The 21,807-nt window shown below is 69.0% G+C and overlaps 8 protein-coding genes across 8 annotated transcripts; 5 read left to right on the top strand and 3 right to left on the bottom strand.

Annotated features, from left to right (window-relative positions):
* Positions 1–32: 32 nt before the first annotated feature.
* Positions 33–2,791, bottom strand: RHOBADRAFT_52669 (uncharacterized protein; the record flags this gene model as incomplete). The annotated part of the gene is made up of 5 exons (XM_018416447.1): positions 33–664; positions 732–1,434; positions 1,516–2,237; positions 2,303–2,612; positions 2,718–2,791. 5 exons carry the CDS (start codon positions 2,789–2,791, stop codon positions 71–73), a joined length of 2,403 nt encoding a protein of 800 aa, XP_018271669.1. The 3' UTR covers positions 33–70.
* A 1,507-nt stretch (positions 2,792–4,298) lies between these two features.
* On the top strand, positions 4,299–6,117 carry RHOBADRAFT_48268 (uncharacterized protein; the record flags this gene model as incomplete). Its single annotated transcript, XM_018415114.1, has 4 exons — positions 4,299–4,634; positions 4,672–5,041; positions 5,131–5,211; positions 5,333–6,117. The coding sequence occupies 4 exons, from the start codon at positions 4,299–4,301 to the stop codon at positions 6,058–6,060; spliced, it is 1,515 nt and encodes a 504-aa protein (XP_018271670.1). The 3' UTR covers positions 6,061–6,117.
* A 652-nt stretch (positions 6,118–6,769) lies between these two features.
* On the top strand, positions 6,770–9,367 carry RHOBADRAFT_13767 (uncharacterized protein; the record flags this gene model as incomplete). The annotated part of the gene is made up of 10 exons (XM_018412158.1): positions 6,770–7,032; positions 7,114–7,264; positions 7,326–7,462; positions 7,539–7,636; positions 7,708–7,991; positions 8,065–8,190; positions 8,264–8,380; positions 8,466–8,618; positions 8,827–8,904; positions 8,975–9,367. 10 exons carry the CDS (start codon positions 6,770–6,772, stop codon positions 9,365–9,367), a joined length of 1,800 nt encoding a protein of 599 aa, XP_018271671.1.
* Positions 9,368–13,068: 3,701 nt separating this feature from the next.
* On the bottom strand, positions 13,069–14,729 carry RHOBADRAFT_52671 (uncharacterized protein; the record flags this gene model as incomplete). The annotated part of the gene is made up of 5 exons (XM_018416448.1): positions 13,069–13,730; positions 13,792–13,877; positions 13,961–14,245; positions 14,315–14,577; positions 14,648–14,729. 5 exons carry the CDS (start codon positions 14,727–14,729, stop codon positions 13,130–13,132), a joined length of 1,317 nt encoding a protein of 438 aa, XP_018271672.1. The 3' UTR covers positions 13,069–13,129.
* A 132-nt stretch (positions 14,730–14,861) lies between these two features.
* RHOBADRAFT_52672 (uncharacterized protein) lies at positions 14,862–17,554 on the top strand (the record flags this gene model as incomplete). The annotated part of the gene is made up of 3 exons (XM_018416449.1): positions 14,862–16,640; positions 16,763–17,025; positions 17,138–17,554. The coding sequence occupies 3 exons, from the start codon at positions 14,862–14,864 to the stop codon at positions 17,484–17,486; spliced, it is 2,391 nt and encodes a 796-aa protein (XP_018271673.1). The 3' UTR covers positions 17,487–17,554.
* A 238-nt stretch (positions 17,555–17,792) lies between these two features.
* Positions 17,793–19,146, top strand: RHOBADRAFT_43047 (uncharacterized protein; the record flags this gene model as incomplete). Its single annotated transcript, XM_018414162.1, has 7 exons — positions 17,793–17,907; positions 17,973–18,073; positions 18,146–18,238; positions 18,300–18,914; positions 18,981–18,986; positions 19,055–19,069; positions 19,132–19,146. 7 exons carry the CDS (start codon positions 17,793–17,795, stop codon positions 19,144–19,146), a joined length of 960 nt encoding a protein of 319 aa, XP_018271674.1.
* A 319-nt stretch (positions 19,147–19,465) lies between these two features.
* RHOBADRAFT_52673 (uncharacterized protein) lies at positions 19,466–20,671 on the bottom strand (the record flags this gene model as incomplete). Its single annotated transcript, XM_018416450.1, has 6 exons — positions 19,466–19,504; positions 19,579–20,077; positions 20,147–20,169; positions 20,230–20,343; positions 20,413–20,528; positions 20,590–20,671. 6 exons carry the CDS (start codon positions 20,669–20,671, stop codon positions 19,466–19,468), a joined length of 873 nt encoding a protein of 290 aa, XP_018271675.1.
* A 292-nt stretch (positions 20,672–20,963) lies between these two features.
* On the top strand, positions 20,964–21,754 carry RHOBADRAFT_43049 (uncharacterized protein; the record flags this gene model as incomplete). The annotated part of the gene is made up of 3 exons (XM_018414163.1): positions 20,964–20,985; positions 21,052–21,416; positions 21,539–21,754. 3 exons carry the CDS (start codon positions 20,964–20,966, stop codon positions 21,752–21,754), a joined length of 603 nt encoding a protein of 200 aa, XP_018271676.1.
* Positions 21,755–21,807: the final 53 nt, after the last annotated feature.

Raw genomic sequence — 21,807 nt, forward strand, 5'->3', positions numbered from 1 at the left:
CCAGCCGGGCAACGGACCTTGCTCTCGTCGGCGTCGTCGAGCGCGCCATCGTTGCACGCCGAACGACCCTCTACAACATGCTCCACCCGACCAGCGGGTCGTCAAACACGCCCGCCCCGACCGCTCCGCCTGTCCACCCGTCGCCCGCCAACAGCCCGGGCAGCGCGTCGAGGTTGAGCGGCACGCCGCTCATGCCCGTGAGCGGCGTCGTGGCGGGAAAGGGCGGAGAGTTGAGCGGCGTCGGCTGGTACGCCATGGCGAGCGAGTCGACGGCGGCAGTCGAGGCGTAAGGGAGGAAGGCGGTCGAGGGTGCGAGCGAGTCGTGCGTCGCCGTCGAGAGGTGCGGGTGTTCTGCGCCGGCTGCACTTGCCGATGCGCGACGTCGAGGCGACATCTGGGGCGTCGGGTCCTCGCTCGACGGCGCGATGCGCGCTTGGCGGACCTTGCGCAGGAACGCCGCCTGGCCGCGCGCCGGGTGGACCGGGTTGGGCGCGACGGCCTCGAGGAGCTCGGCGCCGAGGGCGAGGAGCCGGCTCAGCTTGTCGTCGGCCGACATGGGCTTGGGCTGGCTCGGCGACGAGCCCGACGCGAGGACGGACAGGTCGCCAAAGACGAGGCCCTCCTCGGCGAGCTGGTTGAGCATGATGAGCGGGTAGGCGAACATCTGCGAGGGCGATGCAAGGTCAGTCGTCGCACAGGGACAGAGGTGAGAGAGAGAAAGAGGGGCGCACGACGCAAGTCAAAGAATCTGTCGCCCACCTGCACAGCTCGCACATGGCCGGGTCCGGCACGAGCTGCTGGACGAGGCTGTCCCACTCGACCCTCGCACCGGGAACGCCCTCCCTCAGGCTCCTGCCCTCGACCGTCATGGCGAGGAGCATCTCCTCGGCGACCGCGACGACGTGCGCGATGTGCTCGTGCTCCTCGTCGCCGAGCGTGACGGCGCCTGCTGCGCCGCTCGCGCTCGCCGCCAGATTCGCCGCCTCGCGCTTGGCGCGCCACGTCGGCAGGAGGAAGCCGCGCACGACGAGGCGGGTGAAGCCGGCGTAGGGCACGAACACGGACCAGCGCACGGCGTCGTCCGGCGCCGTCGCCGGCGTCAACCTCGGACGCCAGTACGACGTCCAGTTGGCGAGCTCGACGTCGAACTGGCGCAGTGTGTCGCTCGACGGGACGCCCGAGATGGCGAGCGCCTCGGCCGCCGCAGCGACGAGCTCGACACTCGCGGCGAGGCGCACGTCGGACGGCTGCCGGGCGAGGTGCGCAAAGAGGCGGGTCGTGCGACAGGCTGCTTGAGGCGTGAAGTTTGCGCTCTTGCCTGACTGGAGGGCGCCCGTGAGCTCGCGAAAGACGCAGTCGAGGTACAGGCGCTCCTGCGACACGAGCGTGTCGGCGATCGGGACGAACTGCTGGTTGGCGAAGGCTTGAGCGAAGCTGCGGGAAGGAGGCGAGTCAGGGAGGCGTTCAGGCGACGGGCGGAGAGAAAGAGAGCGAGATAGAGAGCTGGCGACGCACCTGTCGGCGATCGAGGGCAGGCCGATGAAGGTCGACACGCGAGAGACGAGCAGCCTCAGCATCCAGGAGGCTGCGACGTTCATTTTCGACGACGACTCGACGGCGCTCGCGTCGGTGACGCCACACGCCTCGAGGCGAGCGTACTGGACCGGCTTGTACATGAGGAGGAGGTGGACGGCGCGAACAAAGTCGCCGCCAGACAGGTCGTTGGCTTGCGGGCACAGGATCTGGGGCGCCAGGAGGGCGTCGACGAGCGACGAGACGGCGCAGTACCGGGCGAGGTTGGCGCGGGTGCGAGGGCGGTAGTACAGGGCGAGGAGGAGGATGGCGTGGAACAGGAGGGGCGAGCGCGCCCGGACGGCGAGCGGCTGACGGTCGAGGGCCACCGAGAGGAGGGCTGCCCAGGGCTGGATGTGGGTGAAGAAGATGTCGAACTCGGCCTCGCACTCGTCGAGCGTCATGATGCCGCGCTCGAGGACGTCGGGCATGGCGATGCTCCAATCGGGCTTGAGCAATTCCTGCGCGCTGGACGCGCCCTCGCGCTGCCGCTTGGCCGCGCTCGCGATGCTCGCCGACGCGAGGACGCTCGCCGCACTCGCCTCGGCGAGCATGAGGGCGCTCATCGCGCTCGTCTCGTCGGCGGCGGCGCTCGCGTCGTTCGACAGGAACGAGCCGCCCTGCAGGGCCGCGCTCGCGGCGTCCGAGCTGTGCTGGCTCGCCTCCTGCGCCAGCACGCGGGGCGACTCGGCGACAGCTGCTGCGCCGGCAAGCGGAGCGGGGCGACGACATCTTGCCGCGACAGGACCGAGTCGAGCGTCGCCTGGAGGATCTCGAGGCGCGAGTTGGCGAGGGCGAGCTGCTGCGAGATGTCGGTGGCATGGGACGAGTCGAAGGTGACGGACGAGGAGGAAGCGGTCGCGATGGGGGTCGAGCCGCTCGCTTCGGGCTGTGCGGCGACGGGCGTGCGGGCGAGAGGAGGAGGGAGGGAGGTTGCGGGCGAGGCGCGAGAGGGTGCTGGCCCGGTCGACGGCGGGAACACGCAGTCGATGCCCGACGTGGCGCAGCGGTGACAGGGTCCTGGTGGCCCGTCACAGCGACTGCAGGGAGGCGAGGGTCAGCTTCCACGTGCAGAGAGTCAAGGTGGGGAGGGGAAGAGGTGGAGGAGGGGGGCGCACTGTTTCGAGCGGTGACAGGACGCGCACGCGGCAGCTGACCGTCTGAGGCGCTTGGCGCGCACTGGCGGCGTCTCGTCGGCTGGCCTGCGCGTGGTGGCCATGGTCGTGGGTCGACGAGCGAGTGCGGGGGAGAGGCCGCGAGATGAGGGCGCGAGGCGAGCGGCGGCGTTGCTGGCGCGCTCGCTGGGCGTTGGTCGTGTCGCAGAGCGCGCTCGTGCTGCTTCGAGCGCAGGCGGAGCCGTGCGTGCGGGTGCGAGAGCAGAGCTCGCCTCGCGACGGCTGTCTCTCAGCTTGTCGGTCTCGCTCTCGCCTGTGCGCAAATGCGACGCGCTTGCAAGCGAGCGTGATCTCGCCCTGCTCTCGATCCACCCTGCCCTGTCCGTGCGGCTGTTCGAGGCGCCGAAAGCTCGTCGTGCCGCGGGTCCCGCACCCGCGGCTCGTCGCACCGTGCGCAGCAACGTAAGTGCAGCTCGCCTCGCTCGAGAACGAGGTCGAACGAGCACGTGATTATGCAGGAGCTGAGTGTGGGACGAAAGCCTGCTCGGTCGCGAGCCTGCCCGCGCCGTCGCGCCTGGAAGCAGCAGGGTCTTGCTTCACGGCAGCGAACTGCGGCCGCTCCGCGCGTAGCTGTGACCGAGCTCGACCGCCAAGCACAGGACTCGAGAGAACTCGTCAGGGCGAGCAGGATTGCCCGCGAGCTGCGAGTGAGGCCGCTCGACCAAGAACATTTGTGAGCGCGCCGTCCCGCGCAGCGGGTGCGACCAGTGACAGTGCGAGTGCGCTCGACTACTCGAAGCGAGCTGCAGAGTCTCGACGAACCCCAGAGGGTGCCGATGCGCCTCGGCCGGAGGATACGCCGGGGATGAGAGCGTCGACGAGGTCCGACGAGGAAGGAAAGGTTCTGCGCCGACTCAAGCTCGCGCACCCACTCGTGCGCATCTGGAAATGCCCGTAGAGCAACGCGAGACCATCTCGAGGCGCGAGAACCTGTGGCGGAGCGAGACCGGCCACCTGCGCGACTCGAAGACGGGGGGAGGTCGAGGGGGGACGAGGATGATCGTGCCGGCACGGCGAGGTAGGAGGGCAGACTCGACGTCTCGCACCCGGAGGCCTCGGTGGAGCGCTCTGGCGAGGACAGCGAGCCCGCAGAGGAGAGGTCGACGAACACCGCGAGCTGATGAGGTTGAAGATGGGAGTCAGCCAGCGTCGTCGGCCGGGCGTGCGGGCGGCGGGCGAGGCTGTAGGGTGACTGCACAAGTCCGCCTAAGCAGGCTCGAAGCAGCGGGCGGGCCCCTTGGGCGAGAGCGAGGTGTGGACTTGGTCAAGCACCTCATCGACTTGGAGTTGGACTTGGTCAGCTCGTCTCTCTCTCCTCCCACCTCGACCAGCTGCGAGTGCACCCTCGCCATGGCTGCACGCATCGCCCGCTCGGCGCAACGCGCCCTCTTGCAGCGCTCCCTCCACTCGTCCGCCCCCGCCCGCACCCACCCTCCTCCCCACTCGTCGCCAGCACCGCCCGACGCGCCGTCCACCTCGGCACCAGCACCACCACCGACAACCGCGACGTCGACCGACCGCTTCAGTCGCCCGCATGGCTCCAACCCGGCCATGAGCTTCCCCTGCGTCGACGCCAACGACCTGCGCACCGCCCGCCTCCTCGAGCAACGTCAGCAGCGCCAACAACCCTCGCCATCGACCTCGGCCTCGTCGTACAACACGCTCGGCCCGTCGACCCCGACCCCGACCTCGGCCGAGGACGCAGAAGGGCCCGAGCCGGCGTACGCCAACGTCGTAACGGGCTACCAGGTCTACGACCACCCGCGCCCGTTCGCGCTCGACTACGGCGGCCACCTGCCCTCGTTCTCGCTCGCGTACGAGACCTGGGGCACCTTGAAACGCCGACCGCACCAACGCCGTCCTCCTCCACACGGGCCTCTCGGCCTCGTCGCACGCCCACTCGACGCCCGCCAACCCGGCCGAGGGCTGGTGGGAGCGCTTCATCGGGCCCGGCCGCGCCATCGACACGGACAAGTTCTTCGTCGTGTGCACCAACGTCCTCGGCGGGTGCTACGGCTCGACCGGGCCCTCGAGCCTCGACCCGAGCGACGGCCAGCCGTACGCGTCCAGGTTCCCCATCGTCAGCATCTTCGACATGGTGCGCGCCCAGTTCGAGCTCCTGTCGCACCTCGGCATCGACAAGCTCGCGGCGAGTGTCGGCAGCAGCATGGGCGGTATGCAGAGCATCGCCGCCGCCCACCTCGAGCCCGACCGCGTCGGCAAGGTCGTCAGCATCAGCGGCACGGCGCGCAGCAGCCCGGCCAGCATGGCCATGCGCTTTGCCCAGAGGAGCGGTGCGTCTACCCCTTCTCTCTCTTGCCCCCTCTCGAGCGCGTCCGACGCATGGCCTCGACCTCTGACTCAGTCTTTCCCTCGCGCACAGTCCTCATGGCCGACCCGAACTGGAAGCGCGGCTTCTACTACGACGACTTGCCGCCACACACGGGCATGAAGCTCGCTCGCCGTACGTCGTCCTTTCTCTCGGTCTCTCGGCCGTCGCCGTCGCCGTTTTCGAGCCGCCGGCCAGCTCGTCCTGGCCGCTCTCTCGGTGCACGCACTGACTAGCTGTCGACGCCCCGGCGCAGAAATCGCCACCATCACGTACCGCTCGGGCCCCGAGTGGGAGCAGCGGTTCGGCCGTCGGCGGCGTGACCTCGCGGCGCCTCGCTCGGACCCGTCGGCCGCCCACCTTCCGTCGCCGCCCGTCCTGTGCCCCGACTTTCTCATCGAGACGTACCTCGACCACCAGGGCGAGCAGTTCTGCCTCAAGTACGACGCAAACTCGCTCATCTACATCAGCAAGGCCATGGACCTGTTCGACATGAGCGACGACGCGCTCGAGGACCTCGAGGCGCGACGACGCGCACGCGACGAGGGCGCGCTGCCCGCCGACGCCCTGTGTCCCGTCCCGCCTCCCTCTTCTTCGGCGCCGCCAGAAGGCGGCGCGTCGTCGTCGTCGTCGACCTGGGCCGCGGCCGCCAAGCGGCAAAAGGACGCCAAGCCGTTCATCTCGTCGCTCCCGTCGGCGCACGCGTACCTGCCCGGGCTCACACGCGGCCTGTCGCGGTTGCGGTCGCACCCGACGCTCGTCATGGGCGTCCAGTCGGACACGCTGTTCCCGATCGAGCAGCAGCGCGAGCTCGCCGAGTGCCTTAAGGCGAACGGCAACGAAAACGTCGTTTACTACGAGCTGAACCAGCCGTGGGGTCACGACACGTTCCTCCTCGACGTCGTGAGCGTCGGCGGCGCCGTCAAGGGCTTTCTCGAGGGCGAGTTCAAGGTCAAGCCGGCGCGCGAGGGCGAGGCGGTTTGAGTAGAGCGACCGTCGAATAGAAGCGAGCCAACACCGGCTCTGCCTCGTCGTCCCTTTCGTCCATCGTGAGCGATAGAGAGAGCGTGTCCGTTCCACCGAGGCGAAAGAGCAAAGTGCGACGTGAGACGAGACGCTCTGCGAGGCTGGATCCGAACTGCGACGACGAGGAGGGGCCGACCTCGACCTCATCCGCCCACGCTCCTGAGCACACTCGCACCAGCTCGAGCACACCGTCGACCGCCCCACGCACAGCGGCTCCATCCTCGTGCCGGTCTCGTCGCGCCACCCAGAGCGAGCCAGTTCCCGACCTGCTCATCTCGCCCTCGTCTCCCTCTCGCGCCGCACCGAGGCCGCAGACCAGTCCGGGCGCATCCAGGCGACCAAGCGTGCACCTGCCAGCACCCTCTCGACTCAGCAAGCTCCCGCCCTCGTCCCCTTTTACCCCCGCTCTCCTCCCACCACGACCTCCCCACCTTCCGCCGCCGTCGACCCGCGACCTCCCGCAACCAGCCGCCGACGCCGCCGCGAGTCGTCCCTCGCTCCTCCGACTCTCGAGCTCGCCGACGTCGACGACCACGACAAGGACGACGAGCCGCCCGCGAGCAAGAAGCGCAAGGCGTCCGACTCGTCCACCTCGCTCGCCCCACCGCCCTCGCACCTCCCCTCTTCCTCCGCCCCGGCACCGAGTGCGCCAGCTCTCGACGGCGTCATGGTCCAGTCGACCTCCTCCTCTTCCTTCCCCGACAGTTCGTCCGCCGCACCCTCCTCGACCAACTGCACCTCGCCCGACCTCGCCATCAACGGCACGACGTCGGCTGCCTCGGCGACGAACGGCCACGTCGCCGTCGCCGTAAAAGATGCGGCGCAGTACGAGGGCGACGAGGGTTTTGTCCCGCTTTGGGAGGGGAGCAACCTCGACCGGCGCGAGTTTGTGCGCATCGCGCTCCAAGCGTTCCAGGACATGGGCTACAGGTCCGTCTCTCTCTCTCCCCTCCTCTCATGGTCCTCCGGCGCTCCTACGAGCGTATACTAACGGCGAGCTCTTTCCTGCAGCAACACGGCGCAAGCTCTCCAGGCCGAGTCGGGCTTCTCGCTCGAGCCCGCCGCGGTCGCGCTCTTCCGCCAGGGCGTCCTCGACGGTCAGTGGACCAACGTCGAGCAGCGTTTGAGCGAGCTGCCCATCGACCCCTCGTTCGACCTGACGGTGCGTCCCTCGCCTGCACTCGGTCGTGCCCGAGCGTTCCTGACAGCCTGCTCTGTCGCAGCCCGTCAAGTTCGCGATTCGGCAGCAAAAGTTCCTCGAGGCGCTCGAGGCGCGCGAGACCAAGACGGCCCTGTCGGTCCTCCGCAACGAGCTGTCGCCGCTCAACCACGACTCGAACCGGCTGCACTTCCTGTCGAGGTCCGTCTCGATTCCTCTTTCCCCGAGTTACGCCGCCACGAGCCCTAACTTTTTTCTGCGCTCTCCTCCTCTGCAGCCTCGTCATGTGCATGAGCGCAGACGACCTGCGTGCGCGAGCCAGGTGGGACGGCGCTTCTGGATCGTCTCGGCAACGACTTCTCGTCCAGCTCCAAGGTGCGCTTCCTTCTCTCTCCTCGGCCCAAGCGTATCCGGCCCAGCCTTTGACTGTTCTCCTGCGCCCTTAGACTTCATCTCGCCGACCGTCATGCTCCCTCAACGCCGCCTCGCGACGCTCTTCGCCCAGGCCCAGGCCCATCAGCAGCGCCACCACGCCTTGCCGCCCTCGGCCGACGAGCCCTTCTCGCTCCTCGTCGACGCCGACCCGAACGGCGTCGCCGGCTTCCCGACCTACACGACGCACGTCCTGCAGGAGCACACGGACGAGGTGTGGCGCGTCCAGTGGAGCCACGACGGCGAGTGGCTCGCGACGGCGGGCAAGGACCGGACGGCCATGATCTGGAGGGTCCAGGTGCGTCGGCTGGGCGTCACTCGTCACGTGTGGCTGCCCCCGTGTCGCCGAACTGACTCTCTCGCTCACGCAGACCGGCTTCACGCTCGACAAGGTGTTTCGGAACCACGCCGACCCGGTCTCGTGCCTCGCTTGGTCGCCCGACGACTCGATCCTCCTCACGGCGGCCGAGGCCGTCATCAAGATGTGGAACACCGAGGTGCGCCGACCGTCCTCATCCTCGTCGTGCCCCCTCTCGCCCCCGAGCCGACCTTTTCTTCGTGCGCCCGCAGACCGGCTCGTGCATCGCGACGCTCGTGCGACACGAGTACGCCATTGGTGCGCTCGCGTGGCTGCCCGACGGTCGCGGTTTCGTCTCGGGCGGCATGGACTCGAAGCTCTTCTTCTGGGTGAGCACCCCTCTCTCACTCTCCCTCTCCCGTTCTCTCAACCTCGGCTCGACCTCGCTCACGCCTCGTCCGCATTCTCGTGCAGGATCTCGCCGGCAACGTCATCTCGCACCTCGCCCGATGCCCATCGCGCGTCGTCGACCTCGCCATCTCGCCCGACGGCACCAAGCTCGTCTGCGTCGGGCGCGCCGACACGACCGAGCCGCACCTCGTCCCGAGCCGGCACTCGAGCCGGAGCGTGACGCCGGCCAACCCCGCGTCGGCAGCGGCGGGCGGGCACGCGCCCATCGGCGCCAAGAACGAGAAGCGCATCAGCGTGTTTCGGCTGCCCGAGGGCGCGAGCGCAGGTGCAGGAGGCGACAGCGAGCTCCTCTAGTGCGTCGCACTCCTCTGTCTCTCTCTCCTAACGCGATTGCTCACTGAGCAGTGTCATCGCCCGCAGCGAGGTCGTCCAGCCGCAAGAGCTCTCGTCGGTCACCATCTCGAGCGACTCGCGGTACGCCATCGTCACGCACGCGCCCAAGGTGCGTCCTCCTTCTCTCCTCCCTGGTCGCGCTCAATGTCCTCGAGCTCATGAGCCGGCCACGTGCGCAGGAGATTGTCTACGTCGACCTCGAGGACGGCACGATCGTGCGGCGGTTCGAGGGCCACGACATCGGCAAGTTCGTCGTGCGGGCGTGCTTTGGCGGCGCGAGCGACAACTTTATCCTGTCGGGCTCGGCCGACGGCAAGGTGTACGTGTACCACCGCGACACGGGCCGACTGCTGCACGCGCTCGGCGGCCACGAGCGCACGACGGTCAACGCGGTCGCGTGGAACGCCAAGGCGCCCGGCGGCGGGCCCATGTGGGCGAGCTGCTCGGATGACAGGACTGTGCGCGTGTGGGGCATGCCGCCGCCGTCGTCGTCGCCGGCAGGAGGTGAGAACGGCGCCTCGACGAGGAGAGGCCCGAGGTTGCGCCCTCTCGACCGCGCGATGCGGGACTGAGCGCACGCGCGCCTCGCTCGCCTCGTCTCAGCCTTTTCCGTCTCACTCTCTGTATCGTCCCACCCAGCACGCACCCTCTCTCCCTCTCGTCGCCCCCCCTCCCCGTCCCTGGTCGTTCGTTCCCTCGCCTCGCCTCGTCGTCGCGCCCACTTTGTCCCCTCGTCTCGTCGCACCCAGTCTGATGTTGTAGTCCCTCCTTTCCTGCACCCTCTTTGCTCAATGTCTAGCGCCCCTCGTCGTGCCGTGCGAGCTTGGCGATCGTCTTCACGTGCGAGAGCTTGTCGAGCGTTCCTGTCGACCAGTCGGGAGACTCGGTGGCTCGCCGCCTTCCGCTCGACCTGGTGCGGCTGCGTACTGTGCTGTACGCCCTCGCGCTGTGCTCGCGGCCGCTGTGCGGCGCCCAGCTTTCGACCCCCACGTCGTCGGGAGCGTCGCTGTCTCGCCCCTCGCCCTCTCTCCCTTCGACCACCTCCCATCTCGCGGGCAGCACCGTCCCTGCCTCGAGCTCGACCACTGCGGCCGCGTCCAGCACCGCAGCACCGCCCGCAAGCCTCGCAGCGACCACCGCCAGCCCGTCCGCGTCGTCGGCTCCCTCGGAAGCGAGCCACTCGGCCGGGGCGACCCTCGTCACGCACCTCACGCCTTGGAGCAGCACCCTCGGCGGTATCCTCGTCCTGTCTGGTACCTGCACCGGTGCAGCAGCCGCACAGCTTCCCAGGTGCGCCCGCTCTCTCTCTGTCGCTCGGTCGGACACAATGTGGGGGGAGCCGTTCGGCTCATGATCCGATCTCTCGCTCAACAGGGCCAGCTTTGCCATCGCAGGGCTCTACTCGGGCGCACTCGTCGTCTCACTCGTCCTCCTCGACTACGCCGTCGCGCCAAAGCTCGAGCCCCCCTTGCAAACGGTGCGTGCATGCCCTCCCCCGCGCCGGGAGCTCGGAGCCGTCGACGTCCTTCTCGTTAGCCTCGCGCTCACTCGTCCTCTTGCTCTCTCGCGCAGGCCTGCGGGCTCTACCTGCTCGCGTCAGTCGACTGTGGACTCGTCGCCGCCATCCCCTGCGCCCTCTTCCCGATCCCCTCGTCGGCGCTCTCGCCGGCCTCGCCACCGCCGTCTTCCTCCTCTCGACTCGGTCCGACGCCCTCGCTCGCCCAGTCGGCCTGCGCTACATCCTCGTCATCGGTGAGCACGCGTCCTCCTCTCAGCGGCGGGCAGCGAGCGGCGAGCTGACCCTGTGCTCCCTCCCCCTCGTCGCGTCCCTCCTCCAGGCCTCATCGCGGTCGGCTTCGTCCTCGTCTCGGTCAAGCGCATCCAGCCGCACGCCTTCGTCGCCTGCACCTGTGCGATCGGCGCGTTCGTCGTCGTCCTCGGCATCGACTGCTCTACGCCTCGTGTTCATCGTCATGGCCATCCAGTCGCGGTTCCTGTCTATCTTTGTCCGGCGCGACGCCGAGGCCAAGCGCACGCAGCGCGACGAGGCGGCGCGCGAGGACCAGCTTGCTCGAGCCAACCGGCGCCGCAGCCGGGTCGAGCTCAACGACTGGGAGGAGAAGTACGGCCCCGGCGCTACGTCGAGCGGCGCGAGCGACGAGCAGACCTTGACGGGCGTCGGCGGCGACATCGACAAGGTTCGCTCGACGGGCAGCATGGCGTCCCTCCTTCCGCCCGGAGCACGTCAGCCGACGCCGTCTGGTTCGATCGACTTCCTCCCCAAGCTCGGCGTGTACCCGCCGTCGGCGGCCCTGTCGTCGCCGCCCATCGACGACTTTGGCCGTCCGCCTGCTCGCCCGGTCCTCGCCTCGATCCAGCCGTCGCAGCGCAACGTCAAGCCCGAGTGGAACTCGTACATGTCGACGCGCAAGGTCGCTGTCGCCGAGCCCAAGCCGCCTGCGCCGCCGAAGCGCGCCTCGCGCACGCTGTCGCTCTTCTCGATCGGCCGGCGTGGGAGCGAGCGTGCCCCGAGCGTCAAGGTGCACGCCGTCGACGACCGCGTCGCCGCCGTCCCGGTTGAGGATGACGACGACGACGACGTGCCCCTCGCGGCGGTGCGCTCGCTGTCGACCGGCGCCCTGCCTCGTCCGTCGACCATGTACGACCTCACGTCGGCCTCGGCGCCCAACCTGTCGCGCCCGGCCAACGGCAGCGGCACGAGCCTCGCGCCGCCTCCGCGCTCGCGCTCGCGCATGAGCCTCGCCGTGCCCGCCGTCCTCGCCGCACCGCCTCCCGCCGCATCGCCGCCCCTGTCGGTCTCGCCGCAGCGGCCTGCGACGCTCGCGCGTGTCGGCCTCGGGCGCAGCAGCACTTTGCTCGACCTGACGGCGCCGTCGACGTTCGACCCGTACCACGACCGGGCGCGCCAGGTCAAGCACGAGGCGAGCCGCGGGCCCGAGCGCATCGCCGTCGGCGAGAGGCGGCGCGTCCAGAGCACGCCGATGCAGGTCGAGCAGGAGACGGCCAAGGGCAAGGGCAAGGCGGTCGACATCGGCGGCGGGGCGCGCATCATGGACTTTGGCGACCTCGAGGACAAGCACCGCAAGCGGCTCTCGACGTGCGTCCCCTGCTCTCTCTTCCTCTCGTCCTCCCTGTACCAGCTCTGACGTCGCTTTTCCTTCCCGCGACAGGCTGCAGAGCACGGCCAACGACAAGCTCACGTCGTCTGCCGCCCTCGCCCGCTTCCAGGCCGAGCAGCGCGCCGAGGCCGAGGCGCAGCGCAAGCGCGAATCTCGCCGCAGCGTCGACTCAAACTTGCACCTCCTCGGCGCCGGTGCGAGGCGCGCGGCGAGCCCGGACCCCGCCCAGGCGCGGGCGACTCGCAAGCGTGCGAGCGCGTCGATGGGCAGCCTCTCGGGCTTGCTCAAGCGCGGCGCGCCCTCGTCGCCGCCCGAGCCGCAGCTCGACGAGCGCCGTGCGCGCACGACGTCGACCTCGATCGAGCGCGAGCGCGAGGAGGACGTCCCGCTCGGCGCGCTCCGCCGCGAGCACTCGTCGAGCACGTCGCTCGCGCTCGCTCGGCCTGAGCGGCCTCGTCGCGCCTCGACGCAGGCCCTCGTCTCGCAGCAGCAGCCGTCGCAGCAGGTCGCACGCCCGAGCGCGGCGTCCGTGCGCCCGAGCGCGCAGCGGCGCCACTCGCTCGGGACGCTGCTCGAGGTGTCCTCCTCGCGGGACGACGGCGCGCCTGCCACGGTCCCTGTGCCGCACCATGGCCCGCCGGCGACGAGCGCACGTGTCGACAAGGTGGCGGCGTGGCGCCGCAGCGGGTCGGTCGGCGGCGGCGCGCTCACGCTCACGGCGGGTGTGCGTGAACCTGCGGCGGTCGCGGCGGCGGGCGTCGGCGAGGCGGCGCTGCTGCAGCGCGTGGCGGACAAGGCGGCACCCAAGAAGAAGCACGACTGGCTGCAGTACTAGCCGAGCCCCTCTCTTCTACCCTCGCCAACCCGGTCCTCGAGACCTTCGTCCCCTCTCGCCTCTCCCTTCCTTCCTCCATCCTGTACCCTTCTCCTCTCGTCAGTGCCCCACCTTAATATCAGCCCCTCCTCGTCGGTCCCCTCGCTTCCACACAGACACTCATCGTATCCTCGCTGGCGCACGCGCCCCTCGTCATCGTCGCCTGGACCGGTTCTCTCTCTACATCCTTCGCGACACTTGTCATTGTTTTCAATAGTCTGCATCGACGCTTTCTCTCTTTCTCACTGTGTGTGTGTGTGTGTGCGAGAGTTGCGCGTTGCGAGAGGACAGCTCGGCAGAGCCAGAGCCTTGAAGATCTGCTACTCGTCGTCGAGGTCGTCCTCGTCGTCCTCCTCATCGTCCTCTTCCTCCTCCCACTCGCCGTCCTCGTCATCCTCGTCGTCCCCCTCGCCCGTCCCAGCCCTGAACCGGACCCAGCCGCCCCTCGGCGCCTTGCCGCCCAGCAGCAACCTCCCCAACTTGCCGCCAGGGACCGGCAGTTGCCCCGTCCCGGCGAGCCACCCAACGACGCCGACGACGCACACGGCGACGAACGCGCGGCGGTTGCGGGCGAGGGCGCGCTGGGCGGCCGTCGGCGGCGCCGAGCGCGGGACGGCCTTGCCCGCGCGCGTGACGCCGCTCGAGCCCGTCAGGCCAAAGGGCAAGTCGGGCACGAGGGCGCGCAGGGTCGCGAGCCACGACGACGACGACGTGCGCTTGGCGCTCGAGGAGGCGGCGGGGCCGAGCGCGACCGGCGGCGGGACGCTCTCGGGGGACCACAGGGCGCGGCGCAGGAGGGCGGCGTGGGCCCACAGGCGCGGGAACGAGGCGTTGATGAGGTCGGCGAGGAGCGGGGTCGGCAGCGGGAGGAAGAGGACGAGCGAGAGGAGGGACGAGAGGTGGGCGTCGAGAGGGGTCGGGCTGGGGGAAGGGCGGCTCGTCAGTGAGGGACGAGGAACCAGAGGGACGTCGAGGGACGCACGACGACGACGAGAAGAAGAAGGGCGTCGACGACGATGCAAGAGTCGACTCGAGCGCCGTGAAGAGCTCGCGTGCGGCGGCGACAATCTGCGGGACCGGGCGCACGTGGTCAGTGCGTCGAACCGGGAGAGAGGGAGAGACGCCGGTACGAGAGGGAGCGTTGAGCGCACCTTGCCCTCGCCAAAGGTCTTCTTGACGCGCTCCTTGCCGTCGCGGCGGGTGAGGTCGTTGCGCTCCTTGATGCCGTCGATGCCCGTCTCGAGGAGGGCTTTTTTGCGCCTGCGCTCGTCGTCGGCCTCCTTGTCGGCCTCGCCGCCGAGCCCCCACCAGTCTGGGTGGGTCGCGTCGACGACGGCGTGCGCGGCGTGGCGCAGGGCGGTCGGGCGGGTGAAGGCGGTCGGGAAGGGGAACGAGGGGAGGAGGAGGGAGCGGACAAAGGCCCAGTTTTGCGGGAGCTGTCGGGGCGCACGGTCAGTGAGTGAGTGATGAACGTGGCGGTGTTGAGAGAGAGGGTGTGGACGTACCGAGTAGAGCGAGTGGAGGACGAGCGGGAGGAGGTTGTGGTCGAGCAAGGCGTGGAAGGCGCGGGCGTCGGCCTCGTGTCGCGGGTCGAGGTTGGGGGGCGAGGAGGACGTCTGGACGAGGTGGTGGAGGATGGCCGAGCCGGTCCAGGTGTCGTTGTGCGAGTGGAGGACGGGGGCCGAGGGGGACGAGGACGAGCCCGGGTCCGGTGTCGAGACGAGTGCCCACTCGCCCGGGTGGAGCAGTTGGAGGTACGACGCTGCGACTGTGTGGCGCGTAGAGCTGGTCAGTCCTGGTCCCGGTGCGGCGAGACGGGGACGCGAGGGTCGACGCACCGAGCGAATCGGGGTCGAGCGAGGCGAGGTCGTGCTTGCTCGAGCCGGGGAGGGCGTGCAGTTGGAGGGCGGGTGCGCTCATCTGGCCGGACAGCTGGTCGCTTGAGCTCAGTGGCGAGGAGTGAGAGGACGAGGTGGTCGAGATGACGGCGACTCGCGACTGGCGAGGAGTTCCCTCTGTGTCCCTCCTACGCTCCGAGCGCACGTGCAGAGCATGGCCAGCTACGCAGCAGAGCTCACGGCTCACCTCAGCCAAGCCCTGACGGCCGTCGCCCCCTCGCTCGTCGAGCCCTCGCCCGCCTCGTCCCCGCCTCATGACCACCTCGACCCCGCCCAACCCGACACGGCCCGACACCCGCACCAGGACCAGATCGACGACCGCGAGCACACCCTCCGCCACGTCCTCGGCCGCCTGCGCACCTCGCACGCCTCGTCGTCGTCGTCGTCGTCGTCCCCCTCCTCGCCCGGTGGGGCTCGTTCAGCACCCGCCCTCTCGTCGACCGACCTCGCACGCCTCGTCGACGAGGCCTTCCCGCCCTTCCAGGGCACAGCTGCCCTCCCGCTGTCGCCCCAGACCGCCACCGTCGAACTCGTCACCCTCGCCCAGCTCACCATCCACGCCTGGGGGCTCGTCCTGCGCACCCTCATCCACCTCGCCGCCCAACTCGACCACGACGACGACTACTGGGCCCGCCTCGAGTCGGACCCGTACAACGCCGCCCTGTACCTCGTCCAGACCTCGCCCGCCCGCGCCGTCGCCCTGTCGTCCGTCACGGCCACCCGCCTGCGCAAGCTCACGCACGGCGACGGCCCCGCCGACCTGCGCCCGTCCCTCCTCGACCTCAACACGTGGCGACGTGCCCTCCCTCCCTCCCTCTTCCTCGCGTCCGTCTTCCCCCACCTCGCCCAGACGTCGGGCCTCCCCTCGCTCGCCGACCTCGACCACTCGGACCTCGACCCCTCCTCGTCCTCGTCCTCGACGGCGACCGCCCCCACCCTCAGCACGAGCGCAAGCACCTCCCTGTCGCTGTCGAGCGCGACCCGCCTCACGCGCCACGCCGCGCGGTCCCTCGTCTTCCTCACCCTGTCGCCGCTCGCCCTCACGCGCCAGGAGATCGCCCACCGCCGCGCCGGCATCCGCAACGCCCGCGACGAGCTCGCCCTCCGCATCGGCGAGCTCACCCTCGCCGCGTCCCAGAGCGACGTCGGCGACAAGCTCCTCGGCGGCGAGCAGCAGCACGCCGGCGATGGCGACGACGACGAGGCCGACGAGGGCAGGGCCGAGCTGCGACAGCCACCCGGGCTCGCACAGCTCTTCTCGACCTCGCGCGCGGCGGCGGCGACGGGAGGTGCCGGCGCGCAGGGCGGCAACGGCGCGGGCGGGAGCCCGGCGCAGCTCTCGCTCGACGACGTGCGCGCCGCCACCTGGCAGACGCTCGTTCACCTCGACCTCGTCCTGACGCCCTCGTCGGGCGTCCCGTCGTTGTCGGGCACGTCGGGCCCGCCCTCGACGCCGGCCGACCTCGCGCACGCCCTGTCGTTCCTCGTGTCGCGCACCCTGCCGGCGCACGTCGCCCAGCACGGCCGCGTCGCGCGCGCCCTCGCCCCGCCAGGCGCCCTCGCGCGCGCGTGGCCCGCCCTCGTCGCCCTCCCGCTCGCGACCGTCGTCGTGTCGCGCTTCGTGTACGCGCGGCGCGCCCAGCTCGCCCAGTACGCGCGCGACGCGGCCGACACGGTGCGCGGGTTCGTCGTCGACTGGGTCGTCGAGCCCGTGCGCCACATCCTCGAGACGCTGCGCGGCGGCGAGGACGGCGTCGTCGCCCTCCTCGGGCGCGAGAGCCTCCAGAGCGACCGCGACAGCCTCGAGCGCATGGTCGTCGACTTTGCGCGCGACGAGTACGGCCTCGGCGGTGTCGAGCTCGAGACGTTGCGCGATCGGGTCCGGGCCGGCGACTTGACGGCGGTCCTCAAGGCGTGGGAGAAGGACATCAAGGTGCGCCCTCTTCCTCCTCCTCCTCTTCATCCTCCTCCTCTTCCTGCCCCCTCGTTCTCTTGCGCTCCCCTCTGTGCGCCTTCGTTACTGACACAGTCTCTCTCTTTCTCCCTCTCGCGCAGGCCCCGATCCGCTCGGCCGTCAGCGGCTCCCTCATTCGGACGCTCCTCATCCAGGTCCAGAAGGTCAAGGTCGACGTCGCGCTCGCCATGGACGGCATCGAGAAGATGCTCCGCAGCCAGGAGTTGACCTTTGGCTTCGTCGGCGTCGCGCCGAGCATGCTCGTGCTCGCCGTCGTCGGCAGGTGGATGCGCGGCTTGACGAGGAGCGACGGCGGGAGGAAGAAGAGGACCGAGGTCAAGAGGAGGTGCTGGATGACGCTCAGGTGCGTCGGCGCGTTCTCTCTTTCTCGCTCGTTCTCAGACGCTCAAAGATGGCGACGACGGTAACCGTGACTGACATCTTCTGCGACTCGACCTCGCACCTCGCGCTCGCAGGCAACTCGACCTCCTCCTGTCCCCGCCCCGATCCTCTCGACGTACCTCGACGTCCGCCTCCCTCGCCCTCGGCACCTCCTCCTCGTCGGCCAAGCCCCCGTCGCGCGCCTCGCCCCTCGCCGCCCTCACCCAGGGCAACCTCGTCCTCTCGCTGTCGACCCTGCGCACCTACGCCCACGGCCCGCTCTTCCCCAAGCGCGACTCGCAGTTGCGTGCGGCGTTCCTCGACGACGTGCGCGCGCTCGAGAGCGGCGGAGCGGCGGGAGGAGGGAGGGAGAGGAGGGCGCTCGTCCGGAGGTTGGAGCGGTGGGGCGGCGCGCTCGGCTGGGACGAGGGCGTGCGGGCGTGAGCATGCCGAGCGGGAGGAGGCGTAGCTGGCTGAGCGCGGGCGACGGGAACGCGCAGGTCGGCGAGACGAGCATGGACAACGAGGGAGAGGGAAGGGGTCCGAGCGTCGCCTTCGCGTCGTCTGCTTCGCTCAGAACACGCTTCTTCGGCCTCGGCTACCAGCGTCTCTCGCTTCTGTGTCCTCTCGTCTTCCAGCCGAGCCCGGACCGGAGCGTCCGCGGACCCTGGACTCGCTGCCGGGTCCGCAGCTCGCCCGGCTTTGAGGCTGTGCTCTCTGCGCCTCGTCTCCTCCGGCTTCGTCAGCTCGATGGCGCACCCTACCGCGACAAACTGGACTGCCGAGGTCGGCGCCGACATCGCGATCCTTCACGTGATCCCGCTACTCGAGCGCGACTTGCCCGGGCAAGTCTTTGTCCTCGGCGGTGCGTCGTCGCTCGTCTTTCTCTCCTCGCCGCGACAGAGAGACTCACTCGCTTTCGACGTGCAGGGCTACAGGCGATTGCCCTTCATGCGCAAGCTCTCAGCGAGAGGAGGAAACGCGAGATCTCGGCGGCGCTGCCGCAGCGTGCTCTGCCCACCAACGAGCTCGTGCGTCTTTCTCTTGGCTTCATTCTGTGCTCGACCAAAGAGCATGTACACTTACTCCTCGACGTCCCACAGCCCATCATCGTGCACATGCCGCCCACGCCCGACAGGGTCGACCAAGTTCCTGCCTCGTTCTCGTCGGAGCCTTCCGGCGTTCCGCCTTTCCAGGTCCGCAGCTCTGCCCGCTCCTCTACTTTGAACACGACCGACTGACCCCGACGCCCCGCAGACGTCGACTTTCCAGAACATGCACGGCGGCGTCGAGTACCTCGGCCACGTCAAGTTCTCGAGTCGGCTCGGCACGCCCAACATTGCCGTTCAGGAGTTCGTGGGCACCATGGACACGAAGGGGCGCGAGTACTACTACCTGCGGCCGGGCGCTGTCGTCGTCGAGCAGCTTGCGCTCGCAGCGTCGAGCGTAGCTCTGCATCCGGCCCACGAGCGGCACGCCATCTGCGCAGCGCTGCGCACCATTCGCTACGCCTGGCACGTCCTGCACGCCAAGTCGATGTCCCCCGGCGTACAGGCGACGCGGCAAGGACCTCACGTCCCGCGCGACTTTGCGAGGGAAACGATGGCCGACGCGCTCATGAGCCTGCTCTTTCCCGACTACGACGACGACGATCGCGCTCGCCCCAGCGGCGCACCTCCCGTCGTGCCGGCCGGGCATCAGTCGCTCGTCGAGTGGTGGATCGAGAAGCTGCGGCATCGGCGCGACGGCGACATCGTCCACCAGGTCGTGTCGTGGGAGCACGCGTCGCCGCTCGGCAACGACGAGCGACCGTGGCTTACGCTCGGCGACGAGTACAGCCGGCTTCGAGACGATCTCCTCGATGTCCTACGAGTGCGCTCGAGCTCGCTCATCCCCTCGTCTGCACGTTCGCTACTGACACTTCATCTGCGTACGCAGGAAGTCGTCCGTCGACCTTTTCAGATTCTCCTCAATCCTCGCACTGACCTCCTTCTGGTCACCTGTCGCAACAGCTTCGAGCGGCCCCTGTCCGCGCCGACGCCGCCCACGACGCCTTGCAGGCTGCCGTGGCCTCATCCTCGCTCGCCAGGCCGTCGTCGTTTGAGCCAGCCCGTCGCGCCAGAGGCGAAAGGAGGACGGTCTTTTCTGGATAGTCGGAGCCGGCAATGTATCTTTCTCAGCCTGTCGACCGTTCGAGAGCTCGTGAGCGAAGAGGACGAGCGGGAAAGCAGACTTGACGAGGAGCGGTCCGAGCGTCTCGGACGACCTTCTCAAGTCGAGCCGCCTCTGCCTTTTCGTCGAATCTCTCGCTCGCCGAAAAGGAGACATGCACGAAAGCGGCTCGAAATTCTCTCAACGATACGATACTGGTGAGACGGGCCATGAAATATCAGAAGAGGGTGCGAGAAAGGGACAAGGGGCTGTCAAGTCGCGGTTCCGGCGCGCCAGGTCGGGTAGATGATCTGCTCGAGGGAGGGAGTCAGTCGCAGGGCCCACAGTGTGCTGTAAGAGAGAGAGAGAGAGAAAGAGAGCGCACCTGGAAGCGCGTGATGAGGAGCCCGAGCGCCGCCGCCCACTGGCTCTGGATCTGAACGAAGTCGAGCGACGCCGAGTCAAAATGCTCGGCCGTCGTGTTGTCCCACGCAAGACGAGGGACGCCCTTGAGCGACCTGAGCTTGAAGAGGAGCTCGGCCGTCGCCTTGTACGCCTTCTCTTGAATAAGGTAGGGAACGTGCCGGGTCCACTGGCCGGCGTTGAGGTCGAACAGGTGCGGGTGGCCGAGCGACAAGTCGACGTACGACTGGGTGCCGACAAGCAAGCGCAGTTCCTCGAGGTGCTCGAGGGGCATGGGCGCGTGATGACCCGGTGCGAGCGAGGTGAGCCACGACCGCACGAGGTGCAGGGTCCGGTCGACGACGAGGGACGTCGGGACCTCGACGATCTCGTTCGACTTGGGCACGGCGACGGCGACGTACTTGCGAGGTGTCGCGGCGCTCAGATTGTCGCTCGGGACGAGCTCGACGACGAACCTACCCCTGCGAGCGAGAAGAGGGGCCAGGTCACTCGGCGCGCTCGCGACCATGCGAGGAAGGGGTCCAGCTCACGATTTGACCGTCACGCAATAGACCTGACGAAAGATGAGGTTCAGTACGCCTCGCGAACGTGCGAAGGAGGATCCTGGACTCACGACGCCGAATCTGGGCTGCCCGCGGTCCTGCTCAAGCTTCCATCCTGCGGCCTTGGCCTGCCGAGAGAATGCCGAGTCGCGCAGGACAATGCTTTCGACGCGCACTTGAATGTACTGCGTGCGCGAGGGAATGGTGGGCGAGGGTCTCGAGTGGAACGCTCAAACAAGAGGGACGCGACGCACAAGAGGGCCAGGCCGGTCGCCGTACAGGCAGGCATTGATGGCAGGCGACGGGTCGAGCTGAAGGGTGGCGAGTTTGGTGACGAGGTGGGCAAGGTGGGCGGCCAGAGCGGCTTGTCCTGCACGTCGAAAGGTCAGCTCGTCCGGGCTGCGAGGAGAGGAAGGGGGCACGGGGCGCACCGGCAATCAGGTAGTAGCACTTGTACTCGCCGAGCAAACGATTGACCTCGACGACTCCTCGAATGAGCTCGGCGAGCTTCATGACGGCGAGCCGGCGAGCGAGAGAGTCGAGGAGGAGCAGAAAGTCGGCGGGGAGAGCTCGGCGAGAGCGGCGTCGCCGAGGCCGCTCCGGTCCGGGACGCGAGCGTCTGACGAGCTCAGGAGCGCATGCGGACACACTCTGATCGCAAGCTGGCCGAAGCGAGCGAGCGGCCGTGCGGACCGGAGCCAACAGAGGAGCAGCCGACCAGAGCCGCCTCATCGGGGCGCTACACGCCGTTCACCACGCTCGAGCGAGCTATCGACCATGTGCAGTCTGCCAGGCCGAGTGCCACATGCGCTGCTCGCGCTGCCACAGTGCGTCCTCGCTCTCCCTCGTCATCAGCTCCCCAAGGTTTGCTGACCCGCTCTCGCCGTCCACAGACGTCGCCTACTGTGGAGCGCAGCACCAGAAGGACCACTGGCGTACCCACAAGCCCGCCTGCACCCTCAATGCCCGTCCGACCATCCCCTCCTCCCCCTTCCCCTCGTCCGACATCCTCGACCCGGCGGCCACAGTGTCCAAGTTGGCGGCCGAGGACCGCGGGCCATACAGCGACCTCATGCAGGGCGTGACGACCATGACGCCCGCCACCATGATGTCGGCCCTCACGCCCTTCTCCGAGTCGCTCTCGAAGGACGAGACGTACCAGCGCCTCATCGACGCGTTCCGGCTGTGGTGCGACGACCTGTACGCGTTTCAGGGCGACCACATCGGCCTGTACGCCCAGGACGACCCGTACCCCGAGGTGCGCCCCACTCTCCCTCATCCTCGACGCGGCTCCTCGACGAGCTGCAGCTGACCTTCCTCCCCCTTTCTCTCCCCCGACAACTCCCTGCCCATCGTTCACGGCCTTATGACCGCCGATAGTTCGTGCGCTTCGTCAAGAAGGCGCGCAAGCACCTCCCGAGCTGGTGGACCAACGCCGACGACAAGGCCGTCCTCAAGATGAGCACGACGCACGATCACTTCAACCTGCAGTACGCCGTCGAGAAGAGCGACATCAACGAGCACTATGGCTCGTCAATGTTCGCCATGGGCCTGCGCATGTGGACCGAGAAGGTGACGGGTCGTCGAAGTGGCTGAGCGAGCGCGAGGAGCGGGGCCGGCCGGTCTGTCTCGAGGGCGCGAGCGGCTGC

Source organism: Rhodotorula graminis, assembly GCF_001329695.1.
Source record: "Rhodotorula graminis WP1 unplaced genomic scaffold RHOBAscaffold_5, whole genome shotgun sequence".
In the NCBI taxonomy this organism is placed as follows: Eukaryota; Fungi; Basidiomycota; class Microbotryomycetes; order Sporidiobolales; family Sporidiobolaceae; genus Rhodotorula; species Rhodotorula graminis.